This window comes from Canis aureus, chromosome 1, assembly GCF_053574225.1.
Source record: "Canis aureus isolate CA01 chromosome 1, VMU_Caureus_v.1.0, whole genome shotgun sequence".
In the NCBI taxonomy this organism is placed as follows: Eukaryota; Metazoa; Chordata; class Mammalia; order Carnivora; family Canidae; genus Canis; species Canis aureus.
In genome coordinates this window covers 116,115,411-116,143,053 of record NC_135611.1, presented here as the reverse complement: position 1 = coordinate 116,143,053, position 27,643 = coordinate 116,115,411, and the positions used below count along the sequence as shown (strand labels likewise).

Genomic DNA, 27,643 nt, shown 5'->3' with positions numbered 1-27,643 from the left:
TGGTGGAAACTAATAAGCTGGTTCTAAACTTTATTCAGATGGCTAATAAGCAAACAAGAAATTATGAAGAAATAAACAAGGTATAAGGGACTTGCCCTAACAGATACTCTGCCTTACAATGAAGTATTTTAATTAAGACAGTGTGGTGCCGGCATAAGAAAAAAAGAGATCAATGACATGGAGCTCAAAATCAGACCCACATATATACTATAACTTAATATATTAAGATATAACATTCTGAACAATGAGCAAAAAGAGCTCATTTCTTCAAAAAGTCTAGGACATTTGGTTTTCCATAAGGCACAGAGATTAAATTTTTACTTCAATCTCAAAAATCAACTTCGATTGGATTATAGCCCTAAATACAAAATCTTTAGAAAACAATTTGAGATTATCTATATGAATTTAGAATACAAAAAGATTTTAAACAAAATGTCAAATCAAAAATATAAATTACAAACATATATACAGAAGACAACCTTCCCCAAAATGAGCAAAAGATTGTGAGCAGGCAGTTCACAAAGGAGGAAATCCAAATGGCCATTATAAATACAAAATAAGATGTCTAATTTATTTTGTAATCAAGTGATGGCAGTATAAGATAATATTTCACACCCACCAAATTGGCAAAAAAAATTTTAAACTTCTCACTTCTGAGTGTAGAGCAATGAGTACTCTCATACACAGCTGTTGGAAATGTTAAGTTAATAAAGAAAAAAAGAAATGTAAGTTAATACAAGCACTTTGGAAAGTAAATAACATTATCTAGTGAATTTCTGGCTTATATATTATATATTCCATATATAAGCATATGCACCTACAGTCATGTTTAAGGTTCACAGCAGTTAACATTTATAATAGCACAAAATGGAAACAACTCAAATGACCTTCAATAGGCAAACTGCGGTTTGTGGAATACATTACATTTCAGCAGATAAAAAATAGCTACTAAAATTAACATGGATGAATATAGGAATATAATATAATATTATATATATAATTCAGGAATATAATTCTTTTTAGAGAGAGAGAGGGAGAGAAAAGGGGAAGGACAGAGGGAGAGAATCTCAAGCAGGCACCACACCCATCATAGAGCCCGACTTAGGGCTCGATCTCACAACCTTGAGATCATGACTGAGCCAAAATCAAGAGTCAGATGCTTAACCAACTGAGCCACCCAGGTGCCCCTCAGGAATATAATTTTGAAATGAGAAAAAGTCAGAATTACATGCACCATATATTTTCACATGTAAAAAGTTGAAAATACACAAATATACTATTTTTAAAGGGTATATGGCACAACTATTAAGAAAAGTCAAGAAAAAATAAGCAGAATTGTAGAATAATGGTATCCTCAATAATGGGTGGGGACTAAAAAAAAAAATGGGTGGGGACAAGCCATGGGTGGGGAATGGTGCATCTTTAGGTGGGGCCCTCAAAGGCCCATAATGGCATTGACAATTTTCTATTCTTTCTTTTTTTTCTTTTAAGATTTTATTTCTTTATCCACAAGAGACACAGAGAGAGAGAGAGAGAGGCAGAGACACAGGCGGAGAAACAGGCTCCATGCAGGGAGCCTGACGTGGGACTCAATCCCGGGTCTCCAGGATCACACCCTGGGCCAAAGGCAGCACTAAACCGCTGAGCCACCAATGCTGCGCCTTTTTTTTTTTTTTTTTTTTTAAAGTAATCTATATACCCAACATGGAGCATGTTCTACCAGCTGGGCCAGCCAGGCACCTTACAATATTCTATATCTTAAGCTAAGAGATAGGTACATGGGTTTTGTTCTATTATTATTTAAATGATGTATATATGCTAATATACATTCATGTGTATGATTAATAATAATTAATAAATAAAATTTAACCATATATTCTTTGACACTATAGTCCCACATCAAACACTGTTCTTAAAAAGCTGAACAAGGACATAAAATACTGGAGAAAAGTACTGGGGGTGGGTGAGTTGCAGAGTGGTATCGACAGAGCTATTTACAGTGACTCGCATTTTCTTTTGAACTTTAGTCTTCCATTTTACCTCAATGCTTCCTATGTCTTTTTTTTTTTAAAGATTTTATTTATTTATTCATGAAAGACATGAGAGAGAGAGAGAGAGAGGCAGAGACACAGGCCGAGGGAGGAGCAGACTTCATGCAGGGAGCCAGACATGGGACTCGATCCCAGGTCTCCAGGATCACGCCCTGGGCTGAAAGTGGCGCTAAACTGCTGAGCCACCTGGGCTGCCCAATGCTTCCTATGTCTATCTAAAAATCCTTCCTATGCCACAAACCTAAACTCTTAATTTCTTTTCTCTCAAATATTTTTTAGCTTCTCACCCGTGTTTTTGTTAGAGACCATCACCTTCTCAGTTACCTGGACTCCTTGGCCTCTCACCTCTTTCTCTGCACTTCCTTGTGTCAGCTTTCTTTTCACATATGCCATTTATAGCTAATACTATATGTCTGCTACTAGCCCATCAATTGTTTGATAACTTCTATAAATATGTAGCGCCTTAGCATCTTGCATGTACTATTTAAAAATTCAGTAAATGTTTATGAAAGGAATGAAAGAATGAATGAACTGACCAAGAGAAAAATGAGGCATTTGGAGATCTACTACTACAATAATAGTAACTAACAGTCTGAGTTCACAATATGAAAAAGGAACTGTTAAAGCACTTTAAAAGTATATCCCATTTTACAGACAATAAAAGTACAGAGAAGTTAAGTAATTTGCCCCAAATTTTACTGCATGTAAGAGTCAAGACTTGAACCTGACACTTTAGTTGTAGCTGTCTGTACAGCTCAAAAGTTTATCAGATCAGGAAAAGATTTTTTAAAGACTAGAAGAAACTTATGAACGTGGGAAGGAATGCGACTCAGAGAATAGATAAATGAGTTCTTAGAAAGGAGGAAGCAAAGTATTAAGGGAGACACAGTGAAGAATAACAAATTTGGGGGAACACTGTAAAAGACCCCACATTTCTAATAAGACCTAGAACATGCCAACAAAGAAGAGTAAGGAGGTGATACCTCTGGGACAAGCTGAGCCTTCACCTCCAGAGGTTTTTGCCTGCCTATTTCCTCTTCACTCACCTGAGCACAAGCCTTTTGCCAGCTCTCTCTTCACCATCCAGGGCTCTTTCCCTTGTTCCAACAATAATATCACACTTGGCTTAGAAAAGCAGAGTCCTGCATGTATGAAAAGAAACAATTTGGTCATGCTGTGGATATCCCAGAACTCATAAGCCTTTGATCAACAAGGAAGAGGGAATTTACAGTAAGCCAGAGATAAATGTGTAAAGGATGTATATTCAAAATATAGGAAAGCTAAAGCTTGCAACACAGATTAGTAATAGATCTGTTGCCCAGCAACTCCACAAATATTAAACCATTACTTTGCACAGCAAAAGACATTTGGCCACGCACTGAAGACGCTATCCAAAGATTCACAACAGTGGTAGCAAGAGGTCTTTATGAATAGGAGCTCAATTTTGCGAGGACTCAAGATATTCTTACCTAAGGACACCAAGATTCTATAATTCTCCAACATCACATTACTGTACAGATGCCTTTGAGAAGAATTTAGACAATCCCACTCCTCTTGGGAGAAGTCTACAGCCACATCTCTGAAGGTCACCAACTCCTGAAATGAAATAAATAAGTGAATGAAATAATTTCATCTCTTAACATATTCACCTTGTTATACCCCAGGCATACTGGGCTTTCCCTGATATTACATCCTCAAATCAAATATGTCAAGTATGTTCCCCCTCAAGCCTTTTACACTTGTCAGATTATTCTGTATAAAAATAGCAAGCTCTTCCTCTGTTCCCTATTTCCCTAACCCTCCTTTATTTTTCTCCATGGCACTTAATTATTTTATTATCATCTGCTCCCAACCTTCACTAAACTGTGAAGTTCATGAGGGCAGAGTATGTTTTTGATTTGCTCACTGCTACATCCCTAGTTATAGAACTATGTGGCACATAGTATGTGGCACACATGAGGCATTCAGGTATTTGCTGAAGAAACTGAATTAATGAATGAATGGTTTGACAAGTTCAAGAAACTATGAGAGGATCAAAAATGAGACCAGAAGCTGCTGGGGTGCTTGAGTGGCACAATTAAGTGTCCCACTATTGGTTTATACTCAGGTTGTGATTTCAGGGTCCTGAGACAGGGCCCCAAGTCAGGCTCTGCTTGGGAGTCTCTCTCCTTTTCCCTTTGCTCCTCTCCCTGTATTCACATACTCGCATGCGCTCTCTCAAATAAATCCTTAAAGAAAAATGAGACCAGACAGTGCTTGCTATATCTCTGAAAATTGCGCTAGACGAAAAAGAGAAAATCATCAATTCTATTAAAACTTTAATCCAAAATACTTAAAGTTTTGTGTAAAGAAATGGGTGTTCTGCTTAGAATATTGTTTCTGCCTATAGGGGCTAGGCAAAGTTCTTAAAAACTTGGAGCTATCTGTGATTCAGCTGGGTTCTAGGTTTCTATAATGTGACCACATGCTGATGAAAACTAACATACATGTTTGTGTGTGTGTATGTATATATATACACACACACATACACACACACATATATATGTGTGTGTAAATTTTTTTACAAAATTAGAAGAGGTGAATCTGTCAAGGCAAGAAAACATTTACTGGGCACTTGATACAATTTTGTCATAGTTAAACTGTCTACAGAATAAAAATTATTAAAGTGTTTTACAACACTCAGTAAATTTTTCTTATTTAATTATATGATGTAGTTTTTGAGTTTCAACTCTGTCCTACCAATAATATCCCTTATATGTTGCAGAAATGTTCCTGTTAAGAGTTTGGTTCATATGCCATATATGCTTCCAAAAATGTTTTCCTTACCTTATGTAAATATATATAATAAATGTATAAATATTTTTAACATATGGCACACATTTTTTCAATGATTCTTTTAATGAAAGTTAATGAAAATAATGCCAATGTCAAGATAATGAGCTTAAATTATTACTTTAAAATATTTGACTTCTAACAAATGGTCTCTTAAAATATCTGACACCTCTCTCTCTCTCTCTCTATATATATATATACACACACACACATACAATGGCATATTAGTCATCAAAAAGAGTGAAATCTTGCCATTTGCAACAATGTGGATGAAACTAGAGGGTATTATGCTAAGCAAAATAAGCCAGTCAGAGAAAAACAAATACCATGTTATTTCATTCATATGTGGAATTTAAGAAACAAAGCAATTGAACAAAGGGTGGGGGAAAGAGAGATAAACCAAAAAACAGACTCTTAACTGTAGAGAACAAACAGATGGTTCCCAGAGGGGACATGGGGGGCAGATAGATGAAACAGGTGAAGGGGATTAGGAATGCACATCTCTTGATGAACACTGAGTAATGTATGGAACTGTTAGATCATCCATCTTTAAAAAACCTTGTTGACCACAGTTTATCCTTCAGTCACCACCCTTTCTCTTATTCCCTTATAGCTAAATTATTTGAAACAGTTGTCTATACTTTCTATTATTTATATTCCTGCTATGAAGAATCATATAATATGACATGTGTAACAGAATCACTTGACTGCTCTGTTGAGAATAGACTAAAAGAGAGGTAGGATGCAAGTAGACCGAAAAGTTAGGAAAGTATAGCAATAATGTAGGTGAGAGATGACAGTCTGGACCAGAATGGCTGCTGTGTTGGTAGTAAAAGTGGTCAACTTCTGAATATACTTTGAATGTAGAACAAATAGAACTTCATGATGGAAGACTTTTAGCTTGAGCATCTGAGACAGGGAAATATGTAAGTTTCCTAATTGGTTTCCCTGTTTCTATCCTTGTCTCATTCAGTTTATTCTCAATAGCAGCCAGAGTGATTCTATTAAATGAGAATTAGATAATGTCATTTCTATGCTCCTAAACTTCCAATGGCTTGTTTCACTAAGTTTGAGATGTTTGAGTTTGAGGTATCATTATACAGCCGAATGAAGATGCTAAGCAGAGAATTGGATGTACAAGTTTGAATTTCAGGAGAGAGGCTGGGACTATATATAATTTAGTGGTTGCTGGCACACAGATGGCATTTAAAGTCAGGAGAAAGAATGAGATGACCAAACGAGGGAGTATAGATAGAGAAGAGGACCAAGGACTAAGCCTTCTTTCTTAACAGGTATTCAATAAAAATTTGTTGAGTATCTGAACATTTGGATAGAGATTATAATGAAGAAGTTAGTCTGTATCTTGGGGAACAGCATTCCAGACAGAGGGAAGAGCAAGTACAAGGCTATGAGTTAAGAATGTACTCAGCTCACTATAAGGAAGCTAGCGTGCCTAGAACTGAGTGAGTGAGTTACAAACAGAGTGATTAGGTGAGCTCAGAAAGATAGGCAGGGACCAGATTATGTTTGGCCTTGTAGGCTAAGGCAAGGACTTCAGCATTTATTCTGAATGAGGTAGGAATCAACTACTGGAGTGTTTTAAGTGACATGATTAGCGACCCAGAAAAGTATCAGCAAAAGCAAAGTTAATGTCTGCTTGGTTTGAAAATATTTCAGGAAATAGAGACATCAACTCACCTGGTACATGGCTTTAAGAAGTCCAACAGCCATTCTTTCCTCCTCTTGGCTCTTCTCGTGGGAAATGGCAGTGTCCTTAGATGACTGAGATGAAAAACTAGGATTTTCTTGCAGCATCTAGAAACACCAGCCTATAATTTTTCAGTTTCTCTTCCCTCCTCTTGCACCCTTCCTTCCAATAGAGAGAAAGCATACTGGAGACCTAAGAAATTTGTTTGCATACAATTTAACCCATGCCTAAATCACTTCCTAATTTATTATTTTAGCAATAGATTTTTACAGATAAGGACTCCAAGGAATCTAATCATTTGCATAAAGACACACAATCAATGAATAACAGTACCAAGATCAAACAAAGGTCTTCTTGACTCCACAGTCTTTCTCCTCTCCAACAGACTAGTGGTTCTGAAACTTGGCACCACCAGCTTCAAAAGATATTGGTGGCACACAGTCTCACTAGTCCCCCCACATACTCACTCTTAAATAAAACTACAGTACCAACCACTGTCTCGCACACACAACAACCCGCGGCCCCGGGTGTGTGGGCAGTTTCACACCGTCACACTCTTCCGTAGCCCCAAGTCTCAAACACTAGGCTATCACAACCCACGTTCACTCACACAACCCCAGTCACAAAGAGGCCGAGGGTACTGGAACAACGGGGACACAATACCCTCCCACCCCCACTCCGTCTCACACTGTAGCACCAACCATCGACTCGCTCGCACCCAGTCACAGACAGGACGTGCACAGGCACCCCGGATGACAGTCTCACACTCTGTGACAACCAACCACCGTCTCGCACCTGGAGTCAAACCGAGGGCCCCGGGAACCGACGTCCGGGGGACCCACAGGCCACTCCTCAGCCCTTTCCCTACCTGCAGAAGTGAACTGCGGGAAGATCCCGTCCCCGCCCCGAAGGCTCGGGCAATCTACTCCGGCCCACCTCCAGCCCCAAGAGTCTAATGGGAACCCACCCCTGCGGGCCGGGAAAGGAGCGACTGGGCCTCCGGAGGACACAAAGGGGCCGCCGGCCCAGTGCTCGCGGGGGCCACTGGGAAATGTAGTCCTGATCAGAAAAAGCGGCGCCGCAGAGTCCGACTGCACTGGCGCGACTCCGCTGGGGGCTCGTAACACCGCCCCCTCCGCCCAAGGTCCTCCCACGCCGGCCTTACAGAGGAAGCCCCAATCTCACCTCCGAGACGGGGTCCGCCAGAGAAACGAGGTCGAGCGTCAACTAGACGGATTGAGATTGAAGTGCTCGGGCACAGGTGCTTGGTCCACCTCCCTTTGTAACGGGGCAGAGAATTTAGGGCACCGAGTAGCCGCAGGGGGAGCGGTTCGTGTTTGTGCGTCCACACAAACGGGGCGAGAGGCGAGCTCCTACAATTGAGCTGGGGTACCCGAAAAAGTGTGGAACAGAGAGGAGAGTGCGCAGGTGCATTATACTTCCACCCAGTCCCGCCTTCCCTGGAGCGTTTTTTTGCTTGGGGAGTGAGTTACCTTGAAGAGCCGAGAGGAGGAGTCAGCGTAGAATGTCACCCTTTGCATACGGTTCTTGTATTTCTGATTTGGTGATTGTGGCTGTGAATGTGTGCCCCCTTCCTAAAATAGCTCTTCTGCTGGGTATCTGCAAAGTTCCTTTATCCTGTCCTTTCAGATACAAATGTCACATCTCCAAAAAGGCCTTCTATCACACCTCTCTGACCGCCTTCATCTGATCTATACTCCCTTAGAACAACAGTGTTTATATTTTAAGTTTTCTTAAAGATTTTATTTACTTATTCAAAGAGACACACAGAGAGAGAGGCAGAGACACAGGCAGAGGGAGAAGCAGGCTCCACGCAGGGAGCCGGACGTGGGACTCCATTCCAGGTCTCCAGGACCACACCCCGGGCTGCAGGCGGCGCCAAACCGCTGCGCCACCAGGGCTGCCCTTAAGTTTTATTTATTGTCTCCCCACAAGTTCTGTCCCCTGACTGTAATTTTGTGAGTTGGTGCATGATTCTGTCATTGTTTCTCTGTAAAACTCTGGGTGTTAGGGTGGGCATGCTGGTTTTCTTTGACCATGTGTAAGAATGTTATTGTGTGACATTTGTGATGTTACCTGTGAAAATGTGTTACAATAGAAAAGACACTGGTAAGAGTGGAGTAGGAGTGTAATAGGATAGTGTGTGTGACAGATTCTGAGGACTAGTCTAATGCATGTGGATGGCTTGTGATATCTGATTAGAAAGAACCTACTGTGTGCCAGATGCTCTTCAGGGTGCTGGGATATACACAGACAAAATAAACTTTTAAAAATCGCGAATAGAATACTACTGAGCAGAAAGGCAACCTCCAGAGGCTAAATATATGTATAATTGAATAACAAATAGAAGTCTGGACCTACACAAGGGAATAAAGAGCATCAGACATGGTAACTACAGGGTAAATATGTAAGAACTTTTTATTAAGTAAATCTCACTAAAGGATAAATTACTGTTTATTTTTAATTTTTTTTATTTATGATAGCCACACAGAGAGAGAGAGAGAGGCAGAGACATAGGCAGAGGGAGAAGCAGGCTCCATGCACCGGGAGCCCGACGTGGGATTCGGGATTCGATCCTTGGTCTCCAGGATCGCGCCTTGGGCCAAAGGCAGGCGCTAAACTGCTGCGCCACCCAGGGATCCCTAAATTACTGTTTAAACAAAACAATGTAGCTTTGGATATATATGCAAATCTTATGATAACAATAGCACAAAGGCCAGGAGAAGTAAATGGAAATAAACTACAGTAAGTTTCCTACATTCTTTTTTTTTTTTTTTTTTTTTTTTTTAAGATGTATTCATTTGAGAGAGAGAGCATATGCAGGAGCAGGGGGTTAACCTGAATAGCCTTCTATTTAAATAAATTGTATTTGTAATTAAAAACCTTCCTACAAAAAAAAAAAAAAAAAAAGAGAGAAAGAAATACCAGTCCCAGGTAGCTTCACTGAAAAATTCTATTACACATTTCTATTTCATTTTAATTTCTAGTAAACATTTAAAATTCTCTTAAGCATTTAAGGAAAAAATGATAATTCTATGTATACTCCTTCAGGATACTAAAAAAGAGGGAAAATCTTCCCACTCTAGGAGTTATCTAGCCAAAATATTACCCCCAAAAAACTACAGACCAACATTCCTCATGAACTTGTTAATAAAACTTTAGCAAACTGAATCCAACGATTTGTTAGAATGATAATGCACAATGGCCAGGTGGTGTCTATCCCAGGAAGCTAAGATTGGTTTAAGATTTGAAGCCCAAGGCAGCCTGGGTGGCCCAGCGGTGTGGCGCTGCCTTTGGCCCAGGGCATTATCCTGGAGACCCAGGATCGAGTCCCACGTTGGGCTCCCTGCATGGAGCCTGCTTCTCCCTCTGCCTGTGTCTCTGCCTCTCTCTCTCTCTCTCTCTCTCTCTCTCTGTATCTCTCATGAATAAATAAATAAAATCTTAAAAAAAAAAAGATTTGATTCCCAGTGTAATTCAGCATATTAATGAACTAAAAGAAAAAAATCAATATTATCATCTCAATAGATGCAGAAAAAGCATTTGACAAAAATCAGCATCCATTCTCGAATAAATACACTTATGAGAATATGAAGTAACCTTCCTAAATGAAGGCCATCTAGCCTTCATTTTCAGCTACCATTTCACCTAACAAAACAATTGAATATTTTCCCTCTAAGATCAGATACAATGTTGTATTAAAAGTTTTTGCCAGTGAAATCGTGAAAAGAAAATAAACAGCATACATATTTGACAATGTAATGAGTCTAATTCCATTTTTTTGATGTTTGCTCATAGCTCTAAAAAAAAAAAACTTACGAATTTAAACAAGACACTTGATATGGGAGAAAACTATCTAGGATTCATTTCTTTTAGAGTAATTTACCCTAACTTAAAGACAGATTGCCTTACATGTAACAGCTATGTATAAGGAAGTTGTAAAATTGTTGGTTTAACAATGATAAATGAAAAACAATAAAATTATCCAAACACGGTACACAAGGATTTTTGTTTTTGTTAAACAGAGCAAAATAACTTAGAGAATATAAAGATAAAAGCTGAATGAGTATACCACTAACGGAAAGAGGGTGTTTTCACAGAACCAGTATTTTTCCCCATTCCAACTCCATTTGATGTTAATTAAAACATACCACCAGTCATTTAGGTTTTTTTTTTTTTTAAGCAGTATGCTCATGCACATACACCAGTTACTTTATGTACGGTAAAAGAATGGGGAAGAGGAAAAGGAAAGACTACAGAAAACCATACCGTGATAGTTAAGATGTGGTGGGGTGGAACCAAATTGCATTTTTCTAATTGAGAAGGTCTTCTTTGTCTGGAGGAGCAGAGTTCTGGAGTAATGTAGCAGATCCCTTTTTAGTAGGTACCTCCTGTCTGTGGCTTGAACACATCAACTGTATCTTAATCCCCCATTTTCAGCTGTACAGATGAGTGTTTCATTGGCTGCCTGTCAAATCAGAATCTAATTCACCTCATTAACAAATTCTATTGTTCACAACAGGCTTTTGTTAGATTACTAAGTATTGTATGTCCTCTTAATCTCAAATCTGCACCACAGGACCATCCTGTTCTGCCACCTCCAAATGAATAGGATCATTGTTCTCAGTCTTGACTCCTTCCGTGGGCTGTTTGCCAGCTGCAGTGAGGTCTGGAGCCTCCTCAGCTGCTGCTTCACCAGGTGTGCACCACAAGAGCACACAAGCAGCACCAGGAGTGGTGAAACCTCACTCAATCTTGGCTCTCCAGGACCACACCCTGGGTTAAAGGCAGTGCTAAACCGCTGAGCCACACCGGCTGCCCCCTCCTGGCTTTTAAGCCTCACTCCTCCTCTTTTCTCTTGTGCCCCACAAGCTCAGGTTTTCCCTCCTATGACACTTGCAGATTTAAACCACACAAGCTTCCACCATAAAATCTTCCTGCCAATTTCCTTTCCTTGCTTTTCCAAACCAATTACAGACTTTCCTGGGAAGCCTGCCCTGCTTTTCCTAGGAAGCTTCATTATGTGAGTGATAAAACTTTTCATACCCTCTTGGTGTATGTGTGTGTGTGCTATCATCAATCTCAACATCCCAACCATAATTTTGTGGGTGGTACCTGCAGATTGGAAAAGAAATGGGTATCACTATTCTTAGCAGCTAGGAATAGCTACCAATGTCTTTTTTTCACAAGTGACATGATCATCTCTGTAGGAAATCCAATGGAACGTCCAAAGTTCTAGTAGACACACTAAGCGGCTTTAGCAAAGTTACAGACTACAAGATCAATGTACAAAAATCAACTGTATTTCTATAACTGGCAAGGAACAACTGAAAATTGAATTTTTATAATGTACTTTAAAACAGCATCAAAAACTCTGAAATACTTAGGGGTAAATCTAACAAAAGATTTCATTACCTTTCTGTCAAAAACTATAAAATATTACTGAGAAAAAAGAAAGAAGAACTAAATAAATGGGTATATATTGTGTTCATGGGTTACAAGATTCACCATTCTGAGATGTCAGTTCTTCCCAAATTCATCTGTATTTTCTTTTTTTTTTTTTATCTGTATTTTCAACACAATCTCAATCAAAATTCCAGATAGGTTTCTTTTTTTTCATTTCTGTTTTTGGTATAAATTGACAAATTCCTTCTAAAACCTTTCCTAGGTGTTTACCTAAAAGAAATGAAAATTTATGTTCACATACAAAACTATACATGAATGTATACAGCAGCTTAGTTATAATGGCCAAAAGTTGGAAACATCTCATGTCCTTCAATGAGTGACTGACTAAACATAGTACATCTACATGGAATACTATTCAGCAATAAAAAGTAATGAATTACTTACACATGTAATAACATATATGAATCTCCAGGGAACTAAGCTGCATGAAAACCCAATGCCTAACTTACATATTTTATCATTCCATTTATCAAATATTCTTGAAAGGTAAAATTATGGAGATGGGAGAACAGATTAGGGTTACCTGGCCTTAAAGAAGGGGCTGTGAGGAAAAAGGAAGTGGGTGTGGCTACAAAAGGACACATTATCTTTGTGATGACTGAAATATTCTAAATCATGACTGTATCAATGTCAATATCCAGGTTGTGATATTATATACAGTTTTGGAAAATGTTACTGTTGGGAGAAAGTGGGTAAAGGGCACACAGGATCTCTTGAATTATTTCTTACAACTGCATGCATATCTAGAATTATATCAAATTAAAAAAAAGCTAGGCCAAAAAAAATTCTAAAGTGGCAGACCAAAACCCAACTACATTAAATATAAGTTTACTAAATATGTCAAAATAAAGAGTAAGATTGTCATTATTTATATTTAAAATAATGCTGTTTAATAACAGACACACTTTAAAAATAAAACAGGTTAAAAACAAACAGGTGGAAAGAGATAAACCATGCACTAACCAAAAGAAGGATGGTGAAACTATAGTAATATCAGAATAGACTAAGACAAAAAAGCAATTATAAATAAAGAGTAAATTCCATAATAGCTTCTTGGATTAATCCAACAGAAAGTTATCACAACTTAAGATATATGTATCATCCAATAGGAGAATTTCAAAATATGTAAAACAAACTTCACAGAAAATACAAGGAGAAATAGACAAATTTACAAGTATAAAAAAATCAGGAAGCTGTACATAGAACAACCAACTCTGTTCTTTTATCATCTCTTAACAAAATGATAAACAAAAGTAATTCTTACAGTAGACAGAAAAAAAATTACTATTGGTAGAGACAAAAGACAAACAAAACTTATTTGGAGGAGGGATGCCTGGGTGGCTCAGTGGTTGAGCGTCTGCCTTTGGCTCAGGGCTCATCCAGGGGTCCTGGGATTGAGTCCAGCAGTCGGTTCCCCACACAGAGCCTGCTTCTCCCTCTGCCTGTGTCTGCCGGCCTCTCTGTGTGTCTCAAGAATGAATGAATGAATGAATGAATGAATCTTTAAAAAAAATTTATTTGGGGCAGCCCCGGTGGCGCAGCGGTTTAGCGCCGCCTGCAGCCCGGGGTGTGATCCTGGAGACCCAGGATCGAGCCCCACATCGGGCTTCCTGCATGGAGCCTGCTTCTCCCTCTGCCTGTGTCTCTGCCTCTCTCTTCGCTCTCTCTGAATGAATAAATAGATAAATCCTTAAAAAAAAACAAACAAACGATAAAGAAATTTTAAAAAATTTTATTTGGAGGATAGGTTCTTTCTTATGTAGTGTTTGGGAATCCCTTGTCCTTTCCCAAACATAGATTCACACTAGTCTGAAATAGTGCCCATTATCATCTAGTGAAAAGTAGACTCTCTTCTACTGGATCCTAGTCGTAACCTAGTCATGTGGCCTTCACATAGTTTCATGGTAAGGTTATGAGTCAGAAGCCTCTCTGACACCTTCAAAAACCACAAGTTCCTAATATTTAGCATGCTGTAGTCTGCAGCATTTTAAAAAAAAGTATTTTATTTATTCATGAGAGACAGCGAGAGAGAGAGAGAGAGAGAGAGAGAGAGGCGGAGAAGCAGGCGGAGGGAGAAGCAGGCTCCACGCAGGGAACCCAACGCAGGACTCGATCCCAAGTCTCCAGGATCAGGCCCTGGGCCGAAGGCGGCGCTAAACCGCTGAGCCACCAGGGGTGCCCTAGTTTTCAGCATTTTGTTCTTTGTCAACATACCATAGCAGAAAAGCATTGGGCTAGTGTTTTCACAGACATTTTCTCCATTTTTGTCTCTACTGCAAAATTATGGCAGAGAATTCAACTGTCATTGTTGATTAATTCTTCTGAAGTCGGAGCCAAACCCAATGAAATGCTGGAAAAAAAAGAATGAGATCTTTAGGGCAGAAGTGACATAGTCTGGTTTGCTAGATTTTTAGGTTTTTGCTCCTGGTTATTTCTCTATTTTCTCCCGTACACTTTTCACTCCCGATGTCGTGGCTGCTTAGGATTCCAGACATGACCTTGCATTTGATGGCTCAACTGTCTTTGCCCTCTTTTACAATACTCTTCTATATTACGAGTATCACCTTTGTCCATATGACACACACCCATTGTGAAGTAACGCAGAATTAAAAAGCATGGGTTTTTCTGTCATATGGATTCACAAACCTCCCAAATTCCTCCCATTTCATGTCTTGGTGACTGTGGTTTATTGGCGTCACCGTTACGTTTCAGTATTGTAACAGAGGCCAGTCAGAAAATCAGAAACACACAAAGAATTAACACAAGCACACTGTCTCTGAAAAAACTTGCAGGGTCGGAATCAAAGGGTCACATAGAACATACAACGTGACCCTAGTCTCACACAAGGGGTCGTGAACTCGCACGACCCCCAAAGTCCCTGGACCTCAGAGTCTCCCGACTCCATAGACACCCTACCCCAAGTTCCACGGCCGGTATCTCCCACACACGGTCACACAAGGCCACTCCTCTTTTCTGACTGCCGCCAGGAGCCTGAGGCTCAAGCTAGCCGGGCCGGTCCTGCCGCCCCCGGACCCCTGATTTTTTTTCCCCACTTTCACCCTGAAATCCGGGTGGGCCTCGGACCAGACGGAACTAAACCGACTCAGCAGTGCTTCCTTCACGGATCATGTACCATAACCCCGGGAGACCCAACCAACCCATACCGAGGAAGATTCTTTTTGCAGAAAAATAGACTCGGCCGTGAAGGCCTCTGGGAAATGTAGTCTGTAGCCGAAAAGTTGCGAACCTTTTCAGATTCTTCTCAGCACCAAGTTGTGCTCCTGGTTTCCGAGGGGAGTGCCGGGCTCACCTGAAGCAGCTCCAGCAGGACTCAGCTGAACCTCCTCGGCAGCCCTGGGAGCCCTTGCTCGCAGCGGTGGATGATTCCCGCTACTCGCCGGCAGGAAAGCCGACCCGCCCCCGCCAGCCGCGGGGGCCTCTGGGAAGTGTTGTGCGGCGTCTAACGGACCGAGGCTCGTGCTGCCCTCAGCCGCTGCCGGCGCTGACCTTAGAGGTTCTTCAGACCCGGCCGGCACCCGCTGCGCCACTTGGGCGGCGTGGAGGTGTGGAACTGGGCCTGTGTCCGCGGGCTCGCGGGTGAGTCTTCGGGAGGCCGCGAGCTCTGAGTCCGGGACCCTTTGTGCTGCTCGCGAGTAGGGGCCTGCGGACCCGGTGCCTGTGTTGTTGGGGGAGGATGCCCGCAGGGCTGTGTCGGTGCCGGAGCTTCCCTGAGGCCGGGGGAGCGGCGCGTGGAGGACTGTGCGTGTGGCGCGATGGGACTGTGTGCCGGACGTGTGTCTGTGACTGAGTGTGGCCGTGAGAACGTGTGTGCAAGCCGATTGTGTGGATGTGCACAATCCTTTTCCTTTTATGTCTCGGGAGGAGCGTGGATGCGAACGTGCGTGATGTGGGCTCGCGAGTGAATGAGAAACTCCGTGGATAGAAGGTAGAGCACGGTTGTGTGTGTGTAGATTTGTGCGACTGTTTGTACGAGGGCTTCGTTTCTTTGCTTTGTGGTGATTGGAAATAGGTTTTAATGAGAGATACAATAGCCCCAATACTTTAGTATTTATTTATTTATCTTGAATTTTATTTTTGTGTAATTGGCCACGTTGTTTTGTGTGCATACTAACTTCATGCTCCTTGCCCCTCCCGACTACCCACCCCAAATCGCAAAATACGGAGAAGCTCAAAGAAAACAAAAATCGTTCATAATTTTGCCAGCAACTATCAAAATTTACTTCCCATCTTTTCACCTTCCTGTGAATACATACGCATGCATTCATATATGAATACATAGGTGCATGATGGCTTGGAAATTGGTATTATACCAAAAATACAGTTATGTCACCTACCTTTGTCATTTAACAATACACAACATTTTTCTATTTAAACAACTGTAGATTTATATCATCATTTTAAAGTTTTTCATGCTATATATATTTGCATATATTTACCCCTGTTGATGGGTAATTTGTTTTTTCCAACTTCTTGCCATTATAAGCAGTGTGTTTATCAGCAACTAGGTGTCGTGTTATAGGGCACTTTCCTAATTTTGGGGGGGGGGGCGGCAAGCTCCTAAAGGTGGATAGGTCAAAATGTGTACTTATTAAAGACTCCCTAAGTTTATCCAATTATTCTCCTGTAAGGTTCCAATAATTTACAGTATTATCGGCATAGTATAAGGTTGCCTGTTTTCATACACCATTGATAACAATGGTTATCTACTATCTGTAATCTTTGTAACTTCATAGATGTAAAATTTCTTTAATTTGCAGTTGTTTGGTTACTACTGGTCATGCATTTAAAAATATATGTTGTGTGTGAACTATGTATTTTCTAAAATATTTTTCTAAAGCGGGATTCCATTTTCACATTTATTTTCTAGATTCTTCAGGTATTCATTTATCAACACATCACTTGTTGAATGCTGTCTGTGTGATAGGAACAACTCTAGATGTTTCGGATATAGTGTTGAAACAGGAGAAACTGCTGTCATGGTACTTATATTGTCGTGGATGAGATAATAAATGAGGTGAGTAAGTTAGATATAACATATATTCAGTAGTGAAAATATTAAGAGAAAAAATAAAACAGAAGGACATGTAGAATTAGAGAAGGAAATTAGAATTTTAGATATGGTAACCAGAGAAGGCATCCTGAAAAGATAATAATAAAGATTTGGAGGAGGTAAAGGAGCTAGTTATGCATATAATTGAGGAAAAGTTATTCCAGGCAGTGTGAACAACAGTTACAAAAGCCCTGAAGTGGGAATATTCCTGTTATAGCAAAGAGGCTGGTGTGGCCGAAATAGAGCAAATGAGAAGAAGACTAGTGAGAAATGAGAGAAGGTAGGTGGAGGAAAGGAGGGCAGATCAGGTTGGATCTTATGAGCCATATTATAATTTTGGTTTTCACTATGAAAGAGGTGGGAAGCTGTTGGAGAGTTTTGATCATGGGAGTGATATTACCTGCTTACAGTGTAAGAGGATCACTTTGGCTGCTCTGATAAGAGAACTACAGGAGGAGAAAAGATGGAATAAGGGTCAAAGGCAGAAGCAGAGAGACCAATTAGGAAACCATTACAGTAATCTAGGGAAAAGATGTCAGTGACCTGGACCAGAGTAGTAAAAATAGTGAGAAGTCATCATGTGTTAGATATAATTTAAAGATAAAACTAGTATAGTTTGCTGACAGACTGATGTGGAGTAGACATGTGTGACAAGATGATGCAGTATTTTTTAATCTGAGCAACTTGAAGAATGAAGTTACTGTTAACTGAGAAAGGAAAGAAAGTAAGAAAAACTCACTTGGGGGATAGGGAGATGGTGAGATTTCAGTTTGGAATATAGTATATGAAGCATGAGATGCCCATTAGACATTCAAGTGAAGATAATTAAGTTGGCAGTGGGATATATGGGTCTGAAGTTCAAAAGAAGGATCTAAGATCTAGGCTGAAGACATAAATTTGAGAATTATCAGTATATAGATGATATTTAAAGCAAATGGACTGAAGGAAATCAGTTAGAGGGTAGGGTAAATAGAAAAAGGTAGAGGTAAAGGACTTAATCTCTGGGTCACTCCAACAAAGTCTGGGAAATGAGGAACCAGCAAAAAGAACTGACAGGGACTAACTAGAATGGCGGGAGGGAAGCTAGGTGAGTTTGATATTCTGGAAACCAAAGGAAAAATGTGTGTTAATAAGAACTGTGTCAGTGCTGCTGATAGGCCAAACAAAATGAGGACTGAGAAAGAAATGGTGACTTGCAACGTGAAAGTCATTGGTGACCCTGAAGAGCAGTTTCAGTGGAATATGGGCTAAAGAGAGAAATGAAGGAAAAAAATTGGAGATATCAAGTATAGACAACTTTTCAAGTTTTTCTTTAAATGAAAGAGAGGGGATCCCTAGGTGGCTCAGCAGTTTAGTGCCTGCCTTTGGCCAAGGGCATGGTCCTGGAGTCCTGGGATTGAGTCCCACATCGGGCTCCCTGCATGGGGCCTGTTCTCCCTCTGCCTGTGTCTCTGGCCCTCTCTGTGTCTCCCGTGAAATGAATAAAATCTTTAAAAAAAAAAAAAAAATGGAAGGGGATCCCTGGGTGGCGCAGCGGTTTAGCGCCTGCCTTTGGCCCGGGGCGCAATCCTGGAGACCTGCGATCGAATCCCACGTCGAGCTCCCGGTGCATGGAGCCTGCTTCTCCCTCTGCCGATGTCTCTGCCTCTCTCTCTCTCTCTGTGTGTGTGACTATCATAAATAAATAAAAATTTTTAAAAAATGGAAGAAGGAGGGAAATGGAGGGGAAGATGGAGTTAAATTTAACCAGAGTGTTGGTTTCATGAACTAATTAAGAATAATGTGAGAGGCAAAGGTATCTAAGTTGGCAGGAATTAATTATATTGATTGTGAATTTTAGGCCAGTAAGTAGAAAAGTCAGGATAAGAAAGAGGTGAGTGACAGTGGAAAATTGGTAGAATGAAGGAATGGAAGTTCCTGATAGGGTTGAAGAATTGTTGGGTTGAAATACTAGAGGAAGTAAGGTGGAAAGATCGGAGGATATTTTTCCCTTTAGTTGCCAAATGTTTTCAAAATAGAAAAATCCCTCTTTTTACCATCATACCAGTTTAAGAAAACATAGAAGATTATCAGCTGTATCTCAGTAGAGGTTACAAAATGATGGTATTTGAGTTCTACATTCCTTCTTCATTTACCAACTGGAATATTTTTCCAAAGAAAAAATTTCTGTCATTAACTCTTTGGTTACCTTGAGGAAAGTTTTTACAGGAAAGGCAGAATAAATTAATTCTTTTCCTTCATAGGTTTTCAGGCTATTGAATTGGTACTTTAGCATTTCCCAGTGAGTTATTATTTTACTGTTATACGCATAGATTTTAACATATTTGGTATGATTCAAACCATTGTGGTTATTTGCTTTGCGAAGCTCAAATTTTCCCATCTTTAGTTACCTCTTTGAGATGCCTTCTAAGTCTTTTTAACACATCTCTAGAAGTCTTTGAGAGCGTCCTACATTTTTGGTATTGGCCCAAGATCATTTTGAACATTTCCTGCCCCTAGGCATGGAATCAAGCATTTCTTTATGGTGCCCTAATTCCTTTTATTGGGAAATGATATTTTGAGACCACAGTTATAGTGCTTATTGTTACTGACATGGTCATTGTTTCTAGACTTTTTTTTTTCTTGGTGGACCAAGCTAGGAAATATGTTCTTTTTATTCATTTTTAAGGATTTTTTTCAAGATTTTATTTATTTACTTTAGAGAGGGTGGGGGAGCAACAGAGGGAGAAGGACAAGCAGACTCTGCTGAGCACAGAGCCTGACTTGGAGCTTGATTCCACCACCCTGAGATCATGACCTGAGCTGAAAGCAAGAGTTGGACACGCAACCAACTGAATCACCCAGGCACCCCCTCTTTATTTATTAACAACAGTTTGTTATATTTTATTCATTTAAGTTGTACAATTCAATGTTTAAAAAAATATTCACAAATATACCCATTACCATAATACAATTTTAGAGCATTTTTGTCCCTACTAAAAGAAATACCCATCCACAGTCAATCTTCTATTCCCCTCCCTCATCCCAATTTAATCAACCACTAATCAACTTTCTGTCTCTACAAACTTGCCCATTCCAGACATTTCATATAAATGAAATCATAGAATATGTCGTCTTTTGTGACTGGCTTCCTTTACTTGGCATGTTTTCAGTGTTCATTAATTTTGTAGCAAGAAATCTATTCTTAACAGAATGGACTTCATGAGTTCATATTGCTATTTCCAATTTTAAAAATTTAGACATACCCAGTTTACTTTGACTTAATTTTTGAATATTTTATTTGCTCATCTATCTATCCATGTTTTCATTTGTATAGTTGTTATTTCTCCTCTCTTATTTGTGATTTTATTTATTCAAGTTGTTTCTCTTTTTCCCCCGATAAGTCTGGCTAGAGGAGTATCAATTTTTTAATTTTTTTCAAAGAAATAGCTCCTGGTTTCATTGATCTGTTCTATTGTTTTTTTTAGTTTCTGTGTCACTTATTTTTGCTCTACTCTTTAGTATTTCCTTCTTTCTACTGCTTTTAAGCTTTGTGTTGTTCTTTTTCTAGCTCCTTTAGGTATAAGGTTAGGTTGGTTGTTTGAGATTTTTCTTGCCTCTTAAGGTAGGCCTGTATTGCTATATACTTCCCTCTTAGGATTGTTTTTGCTGCATCCCAGAGGTTTCGAACTGTCATGTTTTCATTTCCATTTGTTTCCTTGTGTTTTTTTTAATTTATTCTTTGGTTTCCTGGTTGACCCATTCATTGTTTAGTAGCATGTTGTTTATTTAACCTCTATGTATTTTTGGTCTTTCCAGAATTTTTTCTTGTAGTCGACTTCTAGTTTCATAGTATTGTGGTCAGAAAAGGCAGAGGAGTCTTGTTTATATTCTATGTGTGCCTCTACCATCTTGTTTCTCTTTACTCTTACTAGTAACTTTTAAAAATTTTTTAGTATTTGGGGGGTTATAATCCATTTTTTAATATGAGCAAATATGCTTAATGTATGTATATTCATGCCATTCCTCTTAGATAAATTTTAGCTTATAATTTCCATATTCAGGGAGCCTGATGCAGGGCTCAGTCCTAGGATCCTGGGATCATGACCTGAGCTAAAGGCAGACACTTAACTGACTGAGTCCCCCCAAGCCACCCCATAAATATTATCTTTTAGATAAATTAAGAATGAAAGAACCAGAAGATTTTCTTTTATTTTCATTATCCCTTCTCTGATGTGCTGCTTTTCTTTATGTAGGTCCAAGTTTCTGACCTATATCATTTTTCTTCTGCCTGAAGAACTTGTAACATTTTTTGCAAGGTAGGTCTACTGATGATGGAATTCCTTCAGTTTTTGTTCATTTGAGAAAGTCTTTATTTCTCTTTCACTTTTTTAAAGAATTTTTTAAAAGATTTCTTTATTCATGAGAGTTGGAGAGGCACAGGGAGGAGAAGCAAGCTCCATGCAAGGAGCCTGTTGTGGGACTCTGAGATCACACCCTGAGAGCCAAAGGCAGATGCTCAACCACTAAGCCACCCAGGTGTCCCCCACCCTTGTTTTATTTATATGGTTTCTGATGATAATTCTGCTGTAATTCTTACCCTTGTGCCTTTGTCCATAAGTTGTTCTTTTTCTCTGGCTTTTTTTTTTTTTTTTTTGAGGACTCTCTTTCATTCTCTCTCTCTCTCTCTCTTTGGTTTTCTTTAATTTTGGTATAATATGCCTATGTATGGATTTTTGGTATTTACCCTGCTTGGTGTTTTGTGAGCATCCTGAATATGGGAGTAAAATAGGTCTAGATAGAGGAATATCTCAGTCAAGGGATAAAGTAGTTCCTAATTTAACTTAAGGCCAAAAGGAATTGGTCTAATGAATGATGGAGCTGATCGTAATAAAGAGATGGTTTTCATCTGGGAAATGATATACAGTGGCTTTCAAGAGAACAAGTGCTCTTTCTTTTTTAAATGAATTCTTTTTTTTTTTAAGATTTATTTATTTATTTATGATAGACATAGAGAGAGAGAGAGAGTCAGGGAGAGACACAGGCAGAGGGAGAAGCAGGCTCCGTGCCAGGAGCCCGACATGGGACTCGGTCCCGGGACTCCAGGATTGCACCCTGGGCCAAAGGCAGGCGCCAAACCGCTGAGCCACCCAGGGATCCCCAAGTGCTCTTTCTTTTGGCTTAAAAAAAATTTTTTTTTAAATGTGAGTATAGTTGACAAGTGCTCTCTGCTTTTATTTTATTTTATTTTATTTTATTTTATTTTATTTATTTATTTTTTTTTGTGCTCTCTGCTTTTAAAGAAAGACACATAATTATAAATGGCACATCCTGCATGTGATTTAAACATTTGTTGACAAATGGGGTAGTAGGATCTAGAATCCATAGACACATGAAAGTAGTGAAGAGAAGACTGGGAAAGAGTTGGGGTGGTGGTGGAAAGAAAATACTCAATTATTCACCATGAAGCCATATCTCCAGTGTGTAAGTCAGCTCAGGTTATCTAGAGAACTGCTGTGTAAATGTAGCCAGGGGTAGGGCTCTCAATTTTGGGATATCTGGCAAAATTTGGATTCAAGCAGGTGTAGATGATAATGGTGATGGCGGTGGTGGAGATGCCTAAGTTTTTGTGTGTATTTTAACTGTATTGGAGCTCATTTTAGGAGGTCATAATGCACAATATTTCAGAAATTGAATAAATTGGTATATATCAAAGTAAGTTCTTTCCAAAAGGGGAAGAAAGATAATGTTTGCAATGAATAGAACATCTAGTCTAAGATGTTATGACAACTATAGAACAAAGGATGGGAGTGAGGAATTTGGAATGGGTTATTATAAATTTCCTCTAGTACAAGTAAAGCAGTGTAGTATGTTGTAAAACCTAGGGAAACCACTAATATTTTTTAAAAGAGGTACAAATAATAATTCAGTACAGGAGGAAAAAATGGAATAATAAAAAGTGCTCAATTAAACCAAGCCAAAGCAGAAAAGGTGGGATCAAAGAAACAGAACAAGTGGAACAAACAGAAAACAGCTAGAAGATGATAGATCTTAATCCAGCAATACTAATAATTATATTAAATATCATTGATCTAAACACACTAGTTAAAAGATAAAGATGTTTAGCAAAATTGGATAAAAGATCTCTTAAATGCTGTTTACAAGAAACCCATTTTAAATATAAAGATTGATGCATTGAGAGGAAATGATAGAAAAAAATATATCACAGATATATAAACCAAAAGGAAAACAGAGTAGCAATTTTAATATTAGACAAGTATACTTCAAAACAATATTATCAGGAATAAAGAGAGACATTATATCATGATAAAAGGGTCAGTTTTCCAAAAGGACATAACAGTTACAAAATGTAGGTGTAGCTAACAAATAGAGCAAAACTTGAACTAAAAGGAGAAATAGAAAAAAAAAAAAAAAAAGGAGAAATAGACAAATACACAGTTATAATTGGGGACTTTAAAGTTCCTATCTCAGTAATTAATGAAAAAAGTAGGCAAAAGGTCCATAGGTTATAGAAGACCTGAAAACATTTATCAGCCAACATTCAAGTATTTAGTAAATTTTTTGGTGTTCAAATGTTAGTGATATTTATAGAGCACGGTACCCACAAGAGCAAAATCGTGTCTTCCTTAAATACACGTGAACATTCACCAAAGTAGATCATACTCTGGGCCATAAAACAAACTTTAACAATTTCAGAGCAATTGAAGTCATTTCAAGTATGTTCTCAGACCATACCAGAATAAAACTAGAAGTCAAGAACAGAAAGATATCTGGGTAATCTTCAAACACTTGGAAATTAAACAATATACTTCTAAATAACCCATGACTCAAAGATGAAATCTCACAGGAAACTAAAATATTTTGAATGAAAATGCAACATATCATAACATGTGGGACAGCTAACTCATGACTTACAGGGAAATTCATAGCACTAGCATGCTGTAAGTAATTTTAAAAAGCTGAAATTAATACTTACCTCCACTTGAGAAACTATGGGAGAAAAGGAGCAAATTAAGCCCATAGCAAATTAGAAGAAATAGATATTAAAGACAAGAGCAGAATGCAATAAAATTGAAAAAAAAAAACCCAAATAATGGGAAAAAATCAGTGAACCAAAACTAGTCCTCTGAAAAGATCAATAAAATCATTAAACCTTTGGATTGTATGACCATGAATAAAAAGAGACAAAACACAAATTGCCAATATTAGAATTGCAAGACAGGGTTATCACACTCACCCAAAAGACCTTGAAAAGACAGTAAAGAAAAAAAAAAAAAAAAAGAAAAGACAGTAAAGAAATACTACAAATACTCAAAATCCATAAATCCTCTAGTGGACCCACAACTATATGGTCAACTACTCTTCAACAAAGCAGGAAAGAATATCCAATGGAAAAAAGAAAGTCTCTTCAACAACTGTGTTAGATAAATTAGTACTTTCTTTGAAAGACACAAACTACTCAGTAAGGAATAACCTGAATTGTATATTTATTAATGAAATTGAATTTATGTTTAAAAATCTATAATACCAAAAGCAAAAGCAACAAAATTAAAAACAAGTGGGACTACATAAAAATAAAAAGCTTATACACAAGCAAAGGAAACCAACAAAATGAAAAGGCAATCTACTAAATGGGAGAAAATATTTGCAAATCACATACCTGATAAGGAGTTGATATTCAAAAATATATAAAGAACTCAAATAACGCAATAACAAAAAACCCCAAACAATCCAATTTTTAAAATGGGCAGGAGATCTGAATAGGCATTTTTTTCCAAAAAAGACATACATATGGCCAACAGATACATAAAAAGATAAAGTGATCTTCAGCGATTAGTGATGTCATCACTAATCATCAGGGAAATGCAAATCAAAGCCACAATGAGGTATCCTGTCATACCTCTTAGAATAGCTATTATTGAAATAACAAATGTTGGCAAGGATGGGGAGAAAAGGAAACACTTATACCTTGTTGATTGGAATGTAAACTGGTAGAGCCACTATGGAAAATAGTATGGAGGTTCCTCAATAAATTAAAAATAAAAATGCCATATGATCCAGCAGTATCACTTCTTGGTATTTATCTGAAGAAAACAAAAACACTAATTTAGAAAGATATATGTACCCCTGTGTTCGTTGCAGCATTATTTACAATAGCCAAGATACGGGTGTAACTTAAGTGTCCCATTGATAGATAAATAGGTAAAGAAAACGTGTGTGTGTGTGTGTGTGTGCACGTGCACGCACGTGTGCATACATAGATATGTACTATGGGACATTATTCAGCTATAAGAAAGAATGAAATTTTGCCATTTATGACAACATGGATGGACCTCAAGGGCATCGTGCTCAGTGAAATAAGTCAGACAGAGAGAAGTACTATATGATCTCACTCATATGTGAAATCTAAAAAAATGAAAAAACAAATGCCACCCCAAAATACCAAGCTTATAGATAAAGAGAACAGATAGGCAGTTGCCAGAGGCAGGGGGTAGGGCAGGGGATGGGAGAAATGGGTGAAGGTGTTCAAAAGGTACAAACTTCTGGTTATAAGTCCTGGGGATGTAAGGTACAGCATGGTGGTTATAGTAACAGTACTGTATTGCATATGTGAAAGTTGCTAAGAGAGTAGATTTTAAAAGTTTTTATCACAATACAAAAATTCTTGTAACTGTGTAAGGTGATAGATGTTAACTAGAATTATTTTGGTGATCCTTTCACAATGTACTCAAATATTGAATCATTATATTGTACACCTGAAACCTATATAATGCCATATGTCAGTTATACCTTAATAAAAACAAACTTTCTAAAAAGGAAACTACACACACCCAGATAATTTCTCAAATGAAACAGCAAACATCTAAGGGAGATATCATAACAATTATATATAAACTTTTCCAGAAAATAGAAGTGGAACACTTTCCAATTCATTTTATGAGACCACCCTTATCCTGATATCAAAACCAGATAGAGACATTACAAGAAAACTGTAGATCAGTATTTCTCATGTACTTAGAAATAAAAATCTTCAACATTGAATTGAAAAATTGAATGTAGCAATATAAAAATGATAACTATAACATGACCAAAGGGGCTTATTTTGGAAATACAAGATAATTTTTTAAAAGATTTGTTTATTTATTTTAGAGAGAGAGAGCACGGGGAGGGGCAGAGGGAGAGAGAATCCTCAAGGAGACTCCCCACTAAGTGGAGAGCCCAACTTGGGGCTCAGACCTAGGACCCTGAGATCGTGACCTGAGCTAAAATCAAGAGTTGGCCATTTAACCAACTAAGGCATGCAGGTGCCCCATGATAAATTTTAAGTTATTTGAAAATTATTTTCTGTAATTTACCAGAAGAGACTGAAGAAGAATCATATGATCATCTTGATAGATGCAGAAAAAGCACTTGACAAAATTCAACATTTACTCATGAAAAAATAATTCCCAGCAAATTAAGAGCAGAAGGGAATGTTCTTTACTAAAAGTCATTAAAATACAAAAACAGGGAGGCCTGGGTGGCTCAGCAGTTGAGCGTCTGCCTTTGGCTCAGGGTGTGATCCTGGAGTCTCAGGATTGAGTCCCACATGGGGCTCCCTGCATGGAGCCTGCTTCTCCCTCTGCCTGTGTCTCTGCCTCTCTCTTTCTGTGTTTCTCATGAGTAAATAAATAAAATCTTAAAAAGAACAAAAGGGTAGCCCGGGGTGGCTTAATGATTTAGCACTGCCTTCAGCCCAGGGCATGATCCCAGAGATCTGGGATCGAGTCCCACATCAGGCTCCCTGCATGGAGCCCGCTTCTCAACCTCTGCCTGTGTCTCTGCCTCTCTCTCTCTGTGTATCTCTCATGAATAAGTAAATAAAATAAAATCTAAAAAAAAACAAACAAACATACTTAGTGGTGAGATAATGCTTTACCTCTAAGATTGGCTACAAAGTGAAGATGTCCTCTGTCACCATTATTCAGCATTTTATTGAAAGTCTTAGCCAGTGCAAAGAAGCACGAGAAAGACAAGGACATACAAATCATAAAGGAAGAAATAAAACTGTTTCTATTGCGGACAACATGATTATCTAGATAGAAAACCTCAAAGAATCTATAAAAAAGCTCCTAGGCCTCTTAAATGAATTTAGTGTGGTTGTAGGATACATAATCAGTATATAAAGTCAAATCATTTTTATATCCCAGAAATGAACAAGTGGAGTTTGAAATAAATTTACTAGCATGTCCCAAAATAAAGTACTTAAGAAATCTCATAGAATACGTATAGGTACTGTATGCTGAAAGTGAAAAAAACTGAAAGAAATAAAAAATAAGTGGAGAAATATACTATATTCATGGATTGGAAGACTCATGTTTTCATTTCTCTTTAATTTGAACTATAGATTAATGCATTCCCAATCACATTCCTAGCAAACTTTTTTATAGGTATCAGTGAGAATGGAGGTGGAACCCAAAATGGAAGGCACAATGAGACAAATTTATTTACCTG

The 27,643-nt window shown here is 38.5% G+C and overlaps 2 protein-coding genes across 21 annotated transcripts in view; one reads left to right on the top strand and one right to left on the bottom strand.

The window, feature by feature from the left end:
- Window positions 1-27,643, bottom strand: part of ZNF570 (zinc finger protein 570) — a 131,499-nt gene that overhangs the window by 17,939 nt on the left and 85,917 nt on the right. For 2 of the 20 annotated variants that reach the window (XM_077903398.1, XM_077903634.1), the window contains exons 3-6: window positions 14,293-14,428; window positions 6,582-6,665; window positions 3,521-3,647; window positions 3,098-3,193 (exon numbers count right to left, since the gene is read on the bottom strand). In XM_077903398.1, coding sequence (XP_077759524.1) covers window positions 3,098-3,193; window positions 3,521-3,647; window positions 6,582-6,665; window positions 14,293-14,340 — 355 coding nt within the window. In that variant the 5' untranslated portion in view covers window positions 14,341-14,428. The other 18 variants (XM_077903491.1, XM_077903321.1, XM_077903690.1 and 15 more) reach the window with 18 other exon arrangements.
- Window positions 15,152-27,643, top strand: part of LOC144313090 (uncharacterized) — a 51,546-nt gene continuing 39,054 nt past the window's right edge. The window contains 3 exon segments of the mRNA XM_077896407.1: window positions 15,152-15,675; window positions 16,967-17,113; window positions 21,385-21,447. Coding sequence (XP_077752533.1) covers window positions 17,109-17,113; window positions 21,385-21,447 — 68 coding nt within the window. The 5' untranslated portion in view covers window positions 15,152-15,675; window positions 16,967-17,108.